Genomic DNA, 16053 nt, shown 5'->3' on the forward strand with positions numbered 1-16053 from the left:
TTGCCTACTGAGCTTTTCTTTTCACTTTGCAACTTCAAGACTTTTCAGAAGTATGTCGATATGTTTACAATCATGCCTAAGTAACAACTGGTTTTAGCAATGGCATCAGTGTTCTCAAACCATTGTGGTATGGCTTTCAACTTGCAAAATTGTATAATATTATTATTATTTATTAATATATTAAAAACAAGGAAGATTTTCCTGTGAACTTGAACAAGCTCCTGTCTACTAGAGGCAGATATAACAAATAACCTCTTATCTATGGACTAGATTATGATACTCTTATTCACACTGAAAAGCAATTTGCTCCGCAAGTATTCCCATTGATTCCAGTCAGACCACTTGCAGACTTAGATACTTTTCAGTGTTAGAGTATCACAATCTGGCCCCAAAGCTTTGGCAAAAGATTAATATTAATAAGGTAGCTGGTTATATTTTATTGTTGTTTAATATTGTACCTAGCATGACTGACAGCCATAACTAAATTAGAATTCAGTAATTACCATATAATCATGCTACTCATTGGCATCATGCAAATAATACTTAGTTATTATAAAAGTAGGTCTTAATTTCCAGTTGCAAGAATTCTGGATAATTACATATATTAAAAAAAACAAATAAGATGTATTTAACTGTTAGGAGCACAGGGAGATTTTTTTCAAGGGCAGGGGCACTTAGCCCCAACCCGCACTGACTTTCAATGAGAATTTGGGGCCTAACCCCCATTTGTACCTCTGAAAATCTACCCTACAAGTCTCATTGACCTTCAGTGGGACTTGTGCTCCCAACTCACTTAGACATTCTGAAAATTCCTTCCGAGACATACAAACCAGTTTGGCGGTAATCATTTTGGTCCTGATCTAATATCTCCTGAAGTCAACAGGAATCCTGGAATAATAAATCTGGCCCTATGGGCCCAATCCTGCAAGGTGCTGAGTGTGCCCCCTTGAGGCACTCCCAGTGAGAACTGGGTTCTCAGCACTTAATAAAAACAGATAGGAAATCTTCAATTGTATTTTGTGCAATATCATCGAAATACAGTTGACAATGAATCATCATACTTATATTTTTGCAGCATACTATTAAGACACCAAACACCTACATAAAATGATAAAAGAATGAAGCATAAGCATATAAGTTAAAAAAAGGGGTGGTGATTTTAGCTCATAGTTTCTGTTCTTCCTCATTTGTCTTCACAGCTTTATGGACAGATAATTGGAATACATTAGACATCACGTTGTGAAAAGGAAACAACAAAAATGTATTAAGAATAATGTGTGACTACCCTTTTTTTTCCTGTTTGCTTCCCTTTCCCTGTGTCTTTGGTTTCTCTACATCCATTTTTCCAAAGTTTACATTAACTGCTAATATCAAGATTGTAATTCCACTGCATTTTTTAGCTACAGAAAAGCCCTTATGACTCTGGCTATTTATTCATCAATTCTTAACAATGTAAGGTTGATATAATCCATCCCCTGCACCTTCTTTTTATACTGACAGTCTCCTCAGAAGGAAAGTACTCCAGTAAACCTTCTATCTGGAAAGCACCGGTTATTAGGATTGATATTCTGAACTCAGATGGAAATAAGGAATTCATCTGAGGTTAAGCCTTGAGAGAGGAAAAATACTATAGGGTGGGAATGCTAGACAGATGGGTAAATTGACCTAATTAGGCCACATAGTTTTCTTCTGTATCTAAAATGTTACTTTGTCAATATTATATGTAGATTGTTGAATCTGTTTGGGTCAACCCTATCTCACATTTAAATGAGGTTATTCCTATTTTATTTTCTAAAGGTCTTCAGCTCATCCTGCCTGAATATCTGCAGGAGCGTTTTGTGCAGGCAGCTTTGAGTTATATTGCCTGCAATTCAGAGGGGGAGTTTATCTGCAAAGATAATGATTGCTGGTGTCAGTGTGGCCCCAAATTCCCAGAGTGCAACTGTCCATACATGGACATTCAAGCCATGGAAGAAACCCTGCTTCGCATAAGTGAAACCTGGAATGCTTACAACAGCGAATTTGAAGAGTCAGGTGTGATCTTTTAAAATATTTGTATTTGTGTTACTGAACATCACAGAATTTCCTTAACAATGAGGGGTGAGCAGTCCCTTTGAAGCCCCTGGGACTATGCATGTGCTTAAAGGTAAGCATATGCTTCAGTGCTTTGCTGGATCTGTGCCTTACTCATTATAACTCCTTGATCCCTATAGGACAAATGCTACCCCAACCTCCAACAGGGAGTGGGGACAGTGGAATTATTTTTGGATTTGGGCAGGCTGCTCAGAGAATATTTATCTCCTGTAAGTGATTAAGCCGAGCTCCGTGCGGGCCCTTTCCATGGCAGCGTGAATGAATATATGAGAAGGGGAGGAGACAGATCAGAGAAGGGTCAGCATTGGCCAATTCACTGTTACCTAGATTCTAAGTCTTTCCTTCTGCAGCAGAAATACACTAGAACTGCAGCTGTCACTATAGCCCACCTCTGCTCTGCAGCCTTAAGTGGAAGATTCCTTCCACACTTCCTACCCCAACTCTGCTGTTGAAATCCACCCTACCCAGCTGGAATATTTGGGCTGACCATAGGGATTGGATTTGCCCCTAAATTAACATGGACTTGATGACTCATCCATGTAAGAATTGGTACTCCAAATGCTTATCTACAATCCCCTGAGGACTGTTTAAACTGGACTAGTTCCATCTCATTCCCCCAACACATTCTGTGTCACACTGGCTTTCTTCTAAACATCAGGGTTTGTTTCACACACCATTTCCCTCCTTCTCATCCCCAGGACTTCCAGTCCCATAGAGAATGGAAACTGCAGGTAAAATTGGCTTCTGAACAACTGTTTTCACAACTCATTTGCTCAGTATTATCAGGAACAGCTGTCTAGCCAGCTGGCAGGAAAAGGAAGGAGAGCTCAGGGAAAAAAAAAATCAGGTATAAAATAGAAGTTAAGGAATGTGAGGGAGGAGTAGAGAAAAGTGGAAATTGTAGAATGAAATAAAATGTATGCCAGACAGGAAAGATATAGTCTGGGGGTGACAGGACTGAGAGAAAAAAAGGCAATGCAAGAACAGGAAACAAGGGGAGAAAAAGACTGAACATTAAAATTTTTGATTATAAATGGGGAGTGGGAATTTATAAGTACTATGTTTTCTATATTCATTGTTGTAATGAAAAATACCCTAATTTCTCTTTGGCCAATCAGAATTAATTGAGGCTGGGGAATTGTTAATCATCCAACTCCCACTGACTTTCAATGGGATTTGGATGCCTAATTCTCTTCGGCTCCTTTGAAAATGTCAGCTCAAGGCCCTAGCACTGGTCCTGCTCCTGAAATGAGGATGTGGACCATGGAGATCTGAGAGGATGCCATGAATCAACCATTATTTAAAATATTCATATATTTATTTGTTGATTTTTATAAAGCATCCTTCTTTGAAATTCCTCCATTTTGGCATCTTTGTACATTTCTGAAATCACACCTTCACTTAGAACATTATACATCAGTACAATTACATTGTAGGTACTGACAAGCTGTAGTTTTGCCTACCCATATATTGTCCTGTTTGAATGGGAGGTGATATTGGTTAGAGATTCAAGAATGACAGATGAAGCCACCTGGTAACAACAAGTGCCTTGATTCGTTTCTGTCTGAAAATATTCTCGTTTGAGCTGCATTTTATCTATAGATGACTGCACTTCTTTGAGTGTCCACCCTTGGGACATGTGCTGACTTGTGCCAATGAATGGTGGAGCCTTCTACTAGTAGTGTCTGTTAGAGTTCTTGTGCATCCCATTTTGCCCTCCCCTCAATGCTCTAGCATGTTAGTTTAGTATTAAGTGTTTGTAGTTAGATAGTTATAGTTACTGTTGATAGCGGATCCAAAAACCAAGAAGTATGGGTTCACAGCACAAGCTAGAAACAAGAAGCAAAATAGCCTTCAGTCCCTCCTACTACAGGAAGCCTCATCAGTTAAATCTTCCAGGTCAGAGATTTCTAAGGCTCCAGACAAAATGGATAAGAGGCTTGAATCAGCTCCAGTACCCTACAGTTCTAGGAAGCCTTCTATTCTAAACTATCAAGATCTAGCTCTAAAGACTGGGCACTCTCTGATTAAACCCACAGATCTGATTCCTACAAGGGTACAAGTCCATCTGTGACTGAAACTCCAGATCCAAAGATCTGAAGAAGGAAAAAAAAAGTCAAAACAAAACACTTGTCAGTACCTGGGCCCACTCCCCATACTGGGGACTCAGTCTCTTAGACCATGAACATGCAGAGCTGAAGAAGGGATTGGAGTCATAAAGATATGGGGTCATCTGACCATCCTTTTATGTCAGTTTTTGGATCTGAATACTTCCCCGGCACCAATACTGTCTGTTGTTATAACTGCACAATTTCACTCCAAACTCCACTCCTCAGATTCTGTTGGATCTTTGCAGAGACAAGGGAAGAGACGCATGGATAATGAAGCCTGCAGTGTCTCTCCCTGCTCACAAGAAACAAAAGGTAGATACTTCACCACCTGGGTTGTTGCTTATGCTTCCCCTCCACCTGCCTTGAAAACCTACTTTCTCTCGTAGGAGAGCTGTATCACCTCTTTTGTAGATTCCCACATCAGTGGTATCTCCAATTGTCTCCTTGTTGGATCCGGGATATTTAAAACATGTCCCACTAGCTGAAATTGGTAAAGATTGGTGTAGAGATCTATGCATGCTTTTAGTAAGCATTATGTGATAGATATCTAAACCGGATCAGGTGCCCATTTTTGGCAGATCAGTTCTTCAATCCTTATTTAAAATAAGGCTCTTTATCCCCCCATCCTACTCTGATTACCATTGACTAAACCTTCCCAAGTGTGGGAATATGCAGAGGACACTCGAAGAAGAAATGAAGGTTATTTACTTGTTCTTTGAGATGGACTCTGCATATCCACCGTTCCAACCCTTCTTCCCCTCTAAGGAGCACTAGTGTCATTAATGGTGGGAAGAACTGAGATGACAACTGCTACAGTGCTCCCTTTTATAGCCCCATCCTGAGAATGTGCTGGAGTGATAAGGGGAGTGGTGAGAGGGGGCCTCACAAGTGCTTTAACAGTCACTAACAGTAGAAGGCTGGACCATTCAGTACATATTCCAAGTGTGGGAATATGCAGAGTCCATCTCAAAGAACCTCAGTTACAAGTAAGTAACATCCCTTTTTGTTTGTCTCAGACTGTAAATGTGTTAAGCTGCTACATATCATATCTCTTATGATACCATGTTGATTTTGCTGCTGAATATTTAGGTCAATGATAAGTTTCCCAGTAAAAATAATGGCCACTATGGTATTGCAGATTTTCTTCTGTTACTGCATCTTATTCAAGCAGTATTATTTATAATGCAATAGCACCTAGAAGCCCCACTCATGGACTGGGACTCCATTGTGCTAGCTTCTATACAAAGACTGTTCTTGCCCCCAAAAGAGCTTACTATCTAAACACCTCTTCTCCCTTTCTTGAGAAGAATAGTGACTTTGTTTAATAAGGCGGAGATTCATCAATGTGGTTATGAATAGATACTTTCCCCTGGATGTTAACCAACAGGAATGTTTTGGTTAATTATTTATCAGGTGTCTATTTTAATAAATAATGCCAGTGAGAATTACTGAACATCAATGGGCAGTATCCATCTTAAAATACATGTGGTATTCTGAGGGCGTGGGGGGGCAACCCCTTACACCAGACCTGAGGAATACTGGATAGAAAGACAGCTAAAACTTAGCTTCAGCTCTACTCCATGGAGTTTATTGGTGTTACTAGAGAGATGAAGACAACTTGTTTAAATGAGATCCCTGAATCACACACAGTTAAGTTTCACTGCAGCAGTAACAGCCTTGGGCAGTCCACCATGAAGGACAAGATCATTTCCCTAAACAACATGGATGCTTGGAAAGATCTTTGTGCCCCATTGGAGCCTTGATAACTGAGTATAAAACCTGTTTTTCTATGGACTGAGCAATACACAATTCAAAAATACCCAGAGCTCAATAGCACCTTCCCTCCCATCACATGCAATCAGTGCCATCTCTCAGCTAAGGGAGAGCTTGGCTGAAGTCTGAAAGTAGATGAAGAGCAATTCACTGATGCTACATCCAGTAAATATCGAGTGAGGGGAGAGGGATGTCATTTTGAACAACTCAACACCTCTATAACCCTTATATCACCACCCGTCATTGAGGGAATCTGGCCAGAGATTATTAAAAGAGTCTACAGCTTTAGTATTCACCTGGACTTTTCACCACGTATGTATAGTCAAAGCAATGGCTGCAAATATACCCCTTTTTAATCAATATCTGGAAAGCGGGCTACTCCATCCCCATCAAATTTAGACTTAGCCACAAATCTGTGATGTCTAGCCTTATAGTTTTCAGTATCTCAGAAAGAGATTATTTAACATATCAATAGGACAAGAAAAAAGTAAAACCCACTCACAGTGTGCTCTCAGTGTGCAGTGAGCATAATGTCAAGGGAAAAAATTGCTAATACTGAAGCCCTACATTTATAAAATATTGGCAATTCAACTATATTTAAAAATATGGTATTGATCTGCATGTCAGTTTAACATGAACACAGCATGTTGGTAATTATTACTAGATTTATTCCTTAAACAATATGAAAGTAGATAAATTATTAATAGGAATTCCATTAAACCATTTCCCTTGACCCCTCACACACCCTTATCTCTTGAATTTATTTCAATAAATGTGGACAATATAGTGGATATGAGTGTCTAAATCCCTTAGGCAAGCTTTGAAAATCTCTGCCTTCCATTTTTAGAATATTTTGTATAAAGACATACACTGAAAGCAAGGACAACATAGGTGAAAAATGTTGTCCGGCATTTGGTACTGTTCTGAATTGGGTGTGGGGGGGGGAAAGGAGAGGGAGTGACAATGTTTGACAGAAGATAGTGGAGTTTCTATGGGGAATGACAAAATCTGTATAAATCATATTACTTTTTGAAAAGCCCTTCCAACAGAAATTTCACGTAATGTCAACTTTCTATTGAAACTGATAATTATGAGACATTATGAATGCTTTGGATATTCTGAAACATAGGAGATATTATTTAATACATGTTAATAGCATATTTCAGGAAAAACTGTCAAAAATGAAGAGGCCATTTTAAACAGTTCACATTTAATTTCCCTGCAGCAAATAAGGGAAATTCCTGTAGTCCTTCCTCAGGCCAACATCCCATTTTAATGGATTTGAGGGCATAAGGGGGTGCAGAGGCCTTTTGTTTTCTTCTCCTAATGAGCCTAGACTCTAAAAGGACAAGACAGTGATGATGGGAAGGGAAATGACTTGTCCAAGGTCATACAGCATATCATTATTGAATTAAAGACTAGAACATAGGCTCCTTTCAGTCACAGCCCAATGCACTACCCCCGTGCTGGTTTTCTGTACACAAAATGGATTTCATCCAGTGTTATTTATGTAACTCAAATCCAGGTAAACATGCATATGTGAGTTTACGAGTTTTCTAACTCTCCTGCTTTCCACTCCTTTTTAGTTTAAATATATAACAAATGTGCCATCAAACAGAGAAACTCTGCCTCAGATAGCAGATCTGTAATTGCTGTTGAGTTCAACAGGGGTCACACACATGTATCCATGGCCAGAATTTGTCCTAAAGAATAAGACTGCAAACATTCTCTTTAAGACTACTTGTCTGCTGTCAGTGTTCTCTCTCCTTTGTCTGTTTCAGATAAAACAATTAAAGGGTATATTTGTAGATTTTCAAAGGCATAAAATACCAGTTCCGTGTCTAACTACCATTTGTGCCTTTGAAAATCTCCTATAGCTCTCTAGTACTAATGAATTAAAAAAAAAAAAAAACAAGAAACCCCCCCTCAAAATGGTTCTCTTAGCTCCACTGCTCCCTAGGAAAAGTAGAGAGCTTATAAAATTTTCTCCTAGATAGAATTGTAAGGCCTAATTTACCAAAATGTATATGTCAGAATTTAAGTACAGTTGAAAGTCAAATTTGTAGATACATACTGCAGTGGCACATGCATATAGCCAGTTATTGTGTATATTTAACAAACCTCTTGCAGACACAGAAAACAGATTGATGCATGCAATCATGTTAAATGCACACCAAATTAGGTGAGCAATTAGCATACACATTATTGGAAAAAATCAGGTGTCTTCTGCCAGATAGGCACCTCTGAGCTATGGATGATTTTTCCAGGAACAATTCATAGCTAGCAGCAATTTCTCCCTAGGACAGTGATGATTAATAAAGATTTGGTAGGCTAACAAAATTCAAATCTGAAATGTCCCAGTCATTGTTATGTGTAGATTTAATTTAACACACTCTTCTTTGACATCTTACAAGAACTCAAATCCCACTTTGGGCAATGAACATTTCCAGTAGCATATTACTTTTCTCACAATGTCCTTGGCTGGCTTTATCATTGTAGTTTCCCTCCAGAAACTCAAAACACAGTTAGTTCTTTGAGTTTCATGTAACCTCCTAATATTAGAAAACATACTGTGTTTTCACCCAAAGAACTGACAGCTATTTTGAATTGTTTACTCTAAGCCATCTGCTTATTCCTTATCATATCTTATACACACAGCCATATCTTCTGGCCTTCAGACTTCACTACCACCCTTGCAAGATGAGCAGCTGTTTTCTTATCAAAAATTCATACTGAAACTTTTCATCCTAAATTCTTAGTACATTTCATTAGTGTCTCAAGGACCTTGGCTGAATTCATGTTTAAGCACGATCCTCCATGAGAAGAATATTCTAAGAAGCTGTATTTTAATAGTGGCATAAAGAGAGTGCTTTTGGTCAAAACGAATCCATGTTTCATTTACCCCATTTTTATGTACAATAAATTGTGCCTATTTTGACATATATAATGCCTCTGAAATTATGCCAGTTACAAATGGGTTTAAAAATTGTGTAACTTTTCCAGTATCACCTGTACTTATAACAACGTTCAGGAAAGCACTTAAGCAAACACATAATTTTCAGCACAGAACCTATCCCATTGACACCCATGTGCTCAAGGACTCCATCCAATATCCACGGAAAGACGCCAAGTGGTGCTGAGTCAGTCCCCAGAGCTTTGATGGTCTGGGATTATAATAAGCATACTCATTTTACTGTGTGACTGTCAAACCAGCATGATGAATACTATTTGTGAAGACGACATTGTTAACAGTACATTACTATTTTAAAAGGCTTTTTGGATTCTCTTAAGCAAGAATAAAAAATATCCCATGTAAAGAAGAAGGATTGTAAGTATTCTGCTATATCAGCTACTAGATCTGTAGAAAAAACCCTTTCCAGAGGAAGTCTTTGTGAGGGTATACAGGGGTCAGGTCATGACCCACTGAATGCCCTAAAATCCATGGAGACCCCTGCACATCATGGAATCATAGAATATTAGGGTTGGAAGAAACCTCAGGAGGTCATCTAGTCCAATCCCCTGCTCAAAGCAGGGCAAACACCAACTAAATCATCCCAGCCAGGGCTTTCTCAAGCTGGACCATAAAAACCTCTTAGGATGGAGATTCCACCACCTCCTTAGGTAATCCATTCCAGTGCTTCACCACCCTTCTAGTGAAATAGTGTTTCCTAATCTCCAACCTAGACCTCCCCCACTGCAACTTGAGACCATTACTCCTTGTTCTGTCATCTGCCGCTGTTATACCAATAGAATAAAAACCAGCAGGATCTTATTAAGAGGGATAAGGCAAAGATGCCACATTTATTGTAAATATACTGATAAAGCAAAAGATAAAAGTAAACAACGTTGTTTGACTACTTATTTCTTATACATACACACATACATATATATATATATATATATAGAGAGAGAGATTCATTCACACAATCATTCATTCAAGTTCTGTATAGGTGTTATAGTTACCAGCCTAGAAGTTGCTCATGCCAAGTTACTGGCCAGGTATCTTGGTCATGAGGATGGAGCCGAGTCTGTGTCAGGTGCACCTGATGCTCCTGGAGGCTGGCAGCAGAACCAGAGACTCAAAGTCATCAGTCTTTAGAGTCCATTCTTATAGGAATTAGTTCCTATGTTAGTCTATGGGAGCTGTTTCATCCTGCTGTTGCTGACTCAATCAGCAGATGGCACATTCCTGTCCAAAGTGGCACATTCCTGGTGGCTCCATACTCTCCAAAGTTTGTGTTTCTCATCCTTCCAGGTGATGGGGTGGGTCCCAGTGTACCCTCCGGGGGTTTCTGGTCATCCACTTGACACATTCTTCGGCCGATGGATACTCCTTTTCTAGGCTGGCACCTCCCTAACCATCCATGTATATCAAGCATTCATCAGCATACATTCCATCCCTTAACCATATTTTAATTTACTGTCTCCACCACTTTCAGAGTGTGTGCTAATTCATTTGAGACTCCCGGCCCTTTAATCACAGAGGGTGGGGGTCTGTCCTAGGAGCCATTGAATGAAGTGAAAGTCACTTAACAGCTTATAGTGTTTGTTTACATTGTATAACAAAGTCAGTTAACTTGTTTGTAAGTTTTACATAGTAGTCACAGGATAGATATAATCAATGGTTTCTACAGACAGTAGCTTACAAGTTTTAACAGAAGACCCAAGAGATTTTTGTACTTGGTGAAACTGTTGGATTTTAAAGTGTGAGGGCCAAATTATGAGGGGGTCACTGTCTCTTGGGGGAATCACTGTTAGTACCTTCTTTAATATCCCTACACCGCCACTGAGAAGAGCCTAGCTCCATCCTCTTTGGAAACCCCCTTCAGGTAGTTGAAGGCTACTATCAAATCCCCCCTCACTCTTCTCTTCTCCAGATACCAGGAGAATGGTAAATGGCCATATCCTCTGCATTATTCCCTGGCCCACATTCCCTGGGCCCACATTCCCTGAGCAATCTGCTCACTGCTGCACCCTCTTCCACATCATCCCATTCAATGGGCAGACATCGCAGCGTAAGAGTTAATATGACAATTAGCATCAATACTTTTTGCCCAGATTTCTGACAAATGTGTGATTTCATCATGAGGTCAGATTGCATAGTGCACCACCATTGTCCGCAAACAAACACCTACAGAATCCCAGTAGTAATTTGATTACATGATGGTCTTTTGCCATCTTAGAGGGAAGGAATTATGATGTTTCTTTAGGATTCTCCACTCTTTCCTTCCATGTTCATTGCCCAGTTTTGGCTGGTATTTGTACCTATTGGATTTCCTCCCCACCTCAAACCATAATGGATGATTTCATTTATAGCAGGTAAGTACCAGTAAGTTGACACCTACCTGCACGTTGTCTGGAGAGGTGAGACGAAAAGACCTGAGCACGGGAGAGAAGGGCGGGATCCTGTACTGCCTTTGCTTTAATCCTGCCCTAGAGGTCTGCTGAGTGTCTTTGAAAAGCCAGCCACTTCACTGACCTGCCTAAATGGGAGCAGACCTTTTTTTTGAACATTTAGTCCCAATGTTAGATGCTGAGCCCTTTGAAAGCCTAAACCCATGATCAGGGGGACAGGAGCTATCTTTCTATATTTGTATAGTACTTAGTGGAATAAATATCCTTATCAAGATGTCTTTTATTAATAACAATAACTTAAGATAGATTTGAGTGGTGCCCAAGCAGAAAATTTTCTATAGTACCACAGAACTGTACAATACCTAGCAACATCCCATATAAATTGCTTCAAACCACTGAGAACTTACATGAAAAAAAGTGTTACCAAAAGATAGTAACAATTTTCCACAAAATTCACAGAAATAAAAGAAACGTATTGATACTTCTTCTTAGCGTATGTGCAACGTGCGTCAGGTGGCACATGACCAGGATTCATTACTGAATCTGGTCCGCTGATTGGATCGTTAGCTTCCCTGGCCCAGGGCCGGTACTGACAGGGAGCATGACATGAATGCTGATGCATGTGGGCTGCTCAGTGGCATTTAAGTGTGGTTGCTATGATAGCAAGGAATTAGATGAAATGACTCATGAGCTCCCTTCCAGTCCTAGCTTCTTAAAAGAAAATTACATTGACTATTGTAAATTAATTGTTGACACTGCACTGCATGTTTTAAAATAATAATAATAAAAAGGAGGACTGTTAAAAAACAAATATGAAGATGTGGATGACAGGATTATTAAGACTATTTATGAAAATTGTGACATCTCATCAAATATATGCCATTTTCATAATCATGTTTTAAGTTATAAATAACTTCTGAAAACCTGAAAGTAAAAATCTTTTTCCATCCTGATATTTGATTTTCATCCTGTGCACATACACGGAATGCTTACTCCTTATTTATTTTTTTCTTTCCTTGAACGGGAGGCTGTTGGTGTTGAAATCACCCCATAAGAAATAAATGTCATTTGGTGTGTTTGTTTTGAAAAGGAAGTGGCGGGAAAAGAAAGGGGAAGAAGCGTACAAAGAATTATAGAGACTTAGCTAAGAGATCAAATGTTAAGAACACATTTTTGAATGCTATCCTTTTCTGTTTCTATGCGTTCATTAGAAATATAGAAAAGTTACATTTTACTGTTTATAAAAGATAACACAAGTCATATTTTCAAAGCCACTTTGAAAAAGGCCACTGCAAAATGTTTCCCATGCAAACATGTTATAACTCTCAAGATACTGTAGACATGTGCATAGACTTTGGATAGATATCTTACTACTCAGCTTGGGCTCAAGTGATCAGGCCAAACCAGTCCTGAAACATGCTTAAATGAGCATGTGGTAAGTAGTCCCACTGAATTAATTGAGTTGATGTGAGTGCTACATGTTAAGCATTTGCTTAAATGGATCAGGGCCACAGTATCTTACAGGTATTAGCCCATTAAAGCATGTATTGTTTCTCCTCACAAATTTGTGGTTATGCACAAATTTAGAGGCCAGACTGTGGCCTTGCTCTCCCCAAATATTCTTACATTACACTTGAAAATGTGCTTGGCACAGATGTTTGTGAAAGGAAAACTCAGCATCTGCAGAAAGCAAAACAAAAGTGGCATGAAAATTGCTTAAATCAACTGATTTTAAAATTTGAATAAATCTTTGCTGAAAATGTTGTTCATTATGAGCCCAGCCTCCATCATATTGTGATTGAAATGTATTATTACAGCTGCATTGCTTTTTATGTTATTTCTTTAAGTCCCTTGAGTCAGTGGATTTAGGCTGCATAAAGAATATCTGAAAGAGTGCATAATTCCTTAATAACTGCTGGATTTCCTGTTGCTGAACAGTGATGCGTTTTGTAAATAGTGATACATAATCATCAGAAGAAATGAAAACACTGAAAGATTTATCTGAAATGGAGGGCTAGATCCTTGGTTGATGTAAATCAGTATAACTCCCCTGAATTCAATGAAGCTATCCTGATTTACACCAACGATCTACCCTGACATTGTATTATTTTTTTCAAATCTTCGTGTAGATTGAATTATTAACACTCTCTTCCTGAAATCATCTTGTCTAAAAGAATGGGATTTAAAGGACAAAAGAAAATTCATTAAGAGACTTTACTAGAAGGGCCAATCTACTTATTATTGAAATAAATGTCAGTAAAGTTAAAGTTCATGTATCTTTCATTTTTGTGGACAGTGTTTGCATCTTGAACAATCTCACTTCATGAACAATCCACATAAATCAACAGAAGAGAATAGCTCTGATGTGTCTGGTCCTATTTTTCAGAGGACGATTTAGGGAATTATCTATTAATAGTATGGTGAACTTGTCTACTGTATTTTGGGAACAACAAAATTCCACACTATTTTCAGACACCATCTTGGATGTGCTGTTTCACCTAACACAAACATAAAAGCTTTCAGGGGTTGATTCTCTAAAGCTCTAGTGGTAGTTAGGTGCTGAGCACTCACTGAAAGTCAATGAAGTTTAGACACCTAATTGACATTTGTGACTTTGAAAATCTGCTCCTTAAATCCTCTTGTCAATTACAGAAGCCTGAAAATGAACCTTAATGTATACTTCCAAACAACATGGTTCACAAAATCATACTATAATATTTAAAGCACGTATTTCTACAGTCTTGTAGAGATTTGTTATTAAGCCAGTTACAATGATAAAGTAGTTGCTAAAATCAGAGTAATAATAAGTGAGTGCTTTAATTTGTAAAAAGCAAATATAGGATCAGCCTTATTGGTGACCACCAGGAAAGCAGGTGACTCACTCTTTCAATTTGAGAGAACGGTGTTTTGTTGTTGAGTCTTATCACAACAAAGGAGGTTCTGGGGGAAATGGTAAAATAACAACATGGAGGAAGCTTATGTTTAGTGGAGTGAGATTTGTGCTAAGGCTCACTTTCAATAGGCAAATTCCTGCTTTTTCTATAGAGGTTCTTATCCCACTCTCATCTCTGTAGTATCTCAGCTTCTTCCAGTAGTGCATTTTCAATGTGATTAACATCACCTGTTGTTCTCCCATCCTCTCCATTAAGCAAGCACTTTTAAGTGTGATTACTATGTGAGATGTTTGTTGATGGATGACTCTAGTGAAGTTTCAGCAAGGTTAAATTTGGTCCATAATGTTTAGCTGTAACCACTCTTCTATTTAGTAGAAAAATCCAGTACAATTTTGTTTTTCTTTTACTTGAAGACTACCCTCACCCCCAATAAGCCATTGATATTTGCTGTTTCCTTGGGTGTAGTTTACTCTGAAAATTATCTCTGTAAAAATGGGTACCAGGGGATTCCATTTGTATTGCCTCAATAGCTCCAAATCAAATTAGCTCAGTTTATATTTTCTTTTGTTTCCCCCCCAGCTGCCAACCGTTCAGAGTCTACCTGCAGTGTGGACACCAGCTTAGGTTTGTTCTTTCTCCCATACCATCACAGGTGATAAGAGACCCTACATTCCAAATTGTGCCCTCAGTAGCTCACATGCAGCCTCATTCTCTTTAATTTTTAGCAGTAATGCTTAACATATTTCCAGATTACCTTTAGCTAACAACTAGTTTAAAATTATCTTGATATTTTCAGTATTTCCCGTGTTTCCCTTAGCAGTGGAAAAGACTATTTAGGATGATGTCTGAAGGTAACTGACAAGTATAAGCTGTGCCATTGTACAGTATGTCCTCATTTGCTCTTGTCTCATCTATTAAAAAGTACAGGGGTTGTAGAAGCATTGCTGAGGGCATACTTTAGAGACAATGGGGTTGCACAGATGTTCCTATGGGTACATTTTTATGTACATTCTATTATGCTGATGCAAAGGAAGGAGAGCGCCCAGCTTGGCTTTCAGATCACAGGCTGAGTTTGCAGGGCTAGTAGCTAGAACTAAATATATCTCCTTGTACACTGAGAAAATTTGATCTGGAAATAGTAAGACAATGCATTTGGAATCCCACAATACCCTTTGCAAAGAAACACTTTTCTCAATAGAAGTGCTTTTGTACGGTAGCTTGACGATCCATTACTGGTTTTCCAAGTACTCCATTTTAACTGGGAGAGAAGATGCTACATAAACTTAATAAATCAAACTTAAAATTAAAACTGGAGGGTGAAGGACTCCTTTAATCTATAAAGAAGACAGATTTAACTTTGTGCCATGATAGGTTATGTTATCATTGATTCAGAAGGGAGAAAGAATGTGTCTATGAAACATCCATGCAATCTCACAGTATATAGGAGGTGTTATCATTCACTCAGTGCCCACTGCCTCTCCTCTGACTAAAACAGACCCAATTGCTAAATCAGGATTGGAAGCCAATTGCTATGCCAAGTGAGTCTCATTCTAAATCTTAATTGAAAGACTCATTGTGAACAGTCTGAGCTGAATCACTGGCAGTAGAAGTTCCTTGTTAAACATTGTGAATAAAGACATTAGTCAATATGGTTCAATCCATTTGCCCCACAGCTGTATAGCAGTGGTTCTTTTAAGATGGGGCCTAGAGCTTCAGACTCAAGAAAAAAAAAAGCTTCAAGCCTCCTGTGTTCTTAATATAATTATTGTTTACTCTATTGTCTTGCAAAGGTGTTAATTTGCCTCCCAGTAATTAACTTCCCCATG

At 38.7% G+C, this 16053-nt stretch overlaps 1 protein-coding gene across 10 annotated transcripts in view; it reads left to right on the forward strand.

The window, feature by feature from the left end:
• Positions 1–16053, forward strand: part of BRINP3 (BMP/retinoic acid inducible neural specific 3) — a 317033-nt gene that overhangs the window by 227191 nt on the left and 73789 nt on the right. For 6 of the 10 annotated variants that reach the window (XM_005290684.5, XM_005290691.5, XM_042851264.2 and 3 more), the window contains 2 exons: positions 1798–2034; positions 4431–4517. In XM_005290684.5, the coding sequence (XP_005290741.1) occupies positions 1798–2034; positions 4431–4517 (324 nt within the window). The remainder of the gene's footprint in view (positions 1–1797; positions 2035–4430; positions 4518–16053) is intronic. The other 4 variants (XM_005290689.5, XM_065554443.1, XM_065554442.1 and 1 more) reach the window with 1 other exon arrangement.

This window comes from Chrysemys picta, chromosome 8, assembly GCF_011386835.1.
Source record: "Chrysemys picta bellii isolate R12L10 chromosome 8, ASM1138683v2, whole genome shotgun sequence".
NCBI lineage: Eukaryota > Metazoa > Chordata > Testudines > Emydidae > Chrysemys > Chrysemys picta.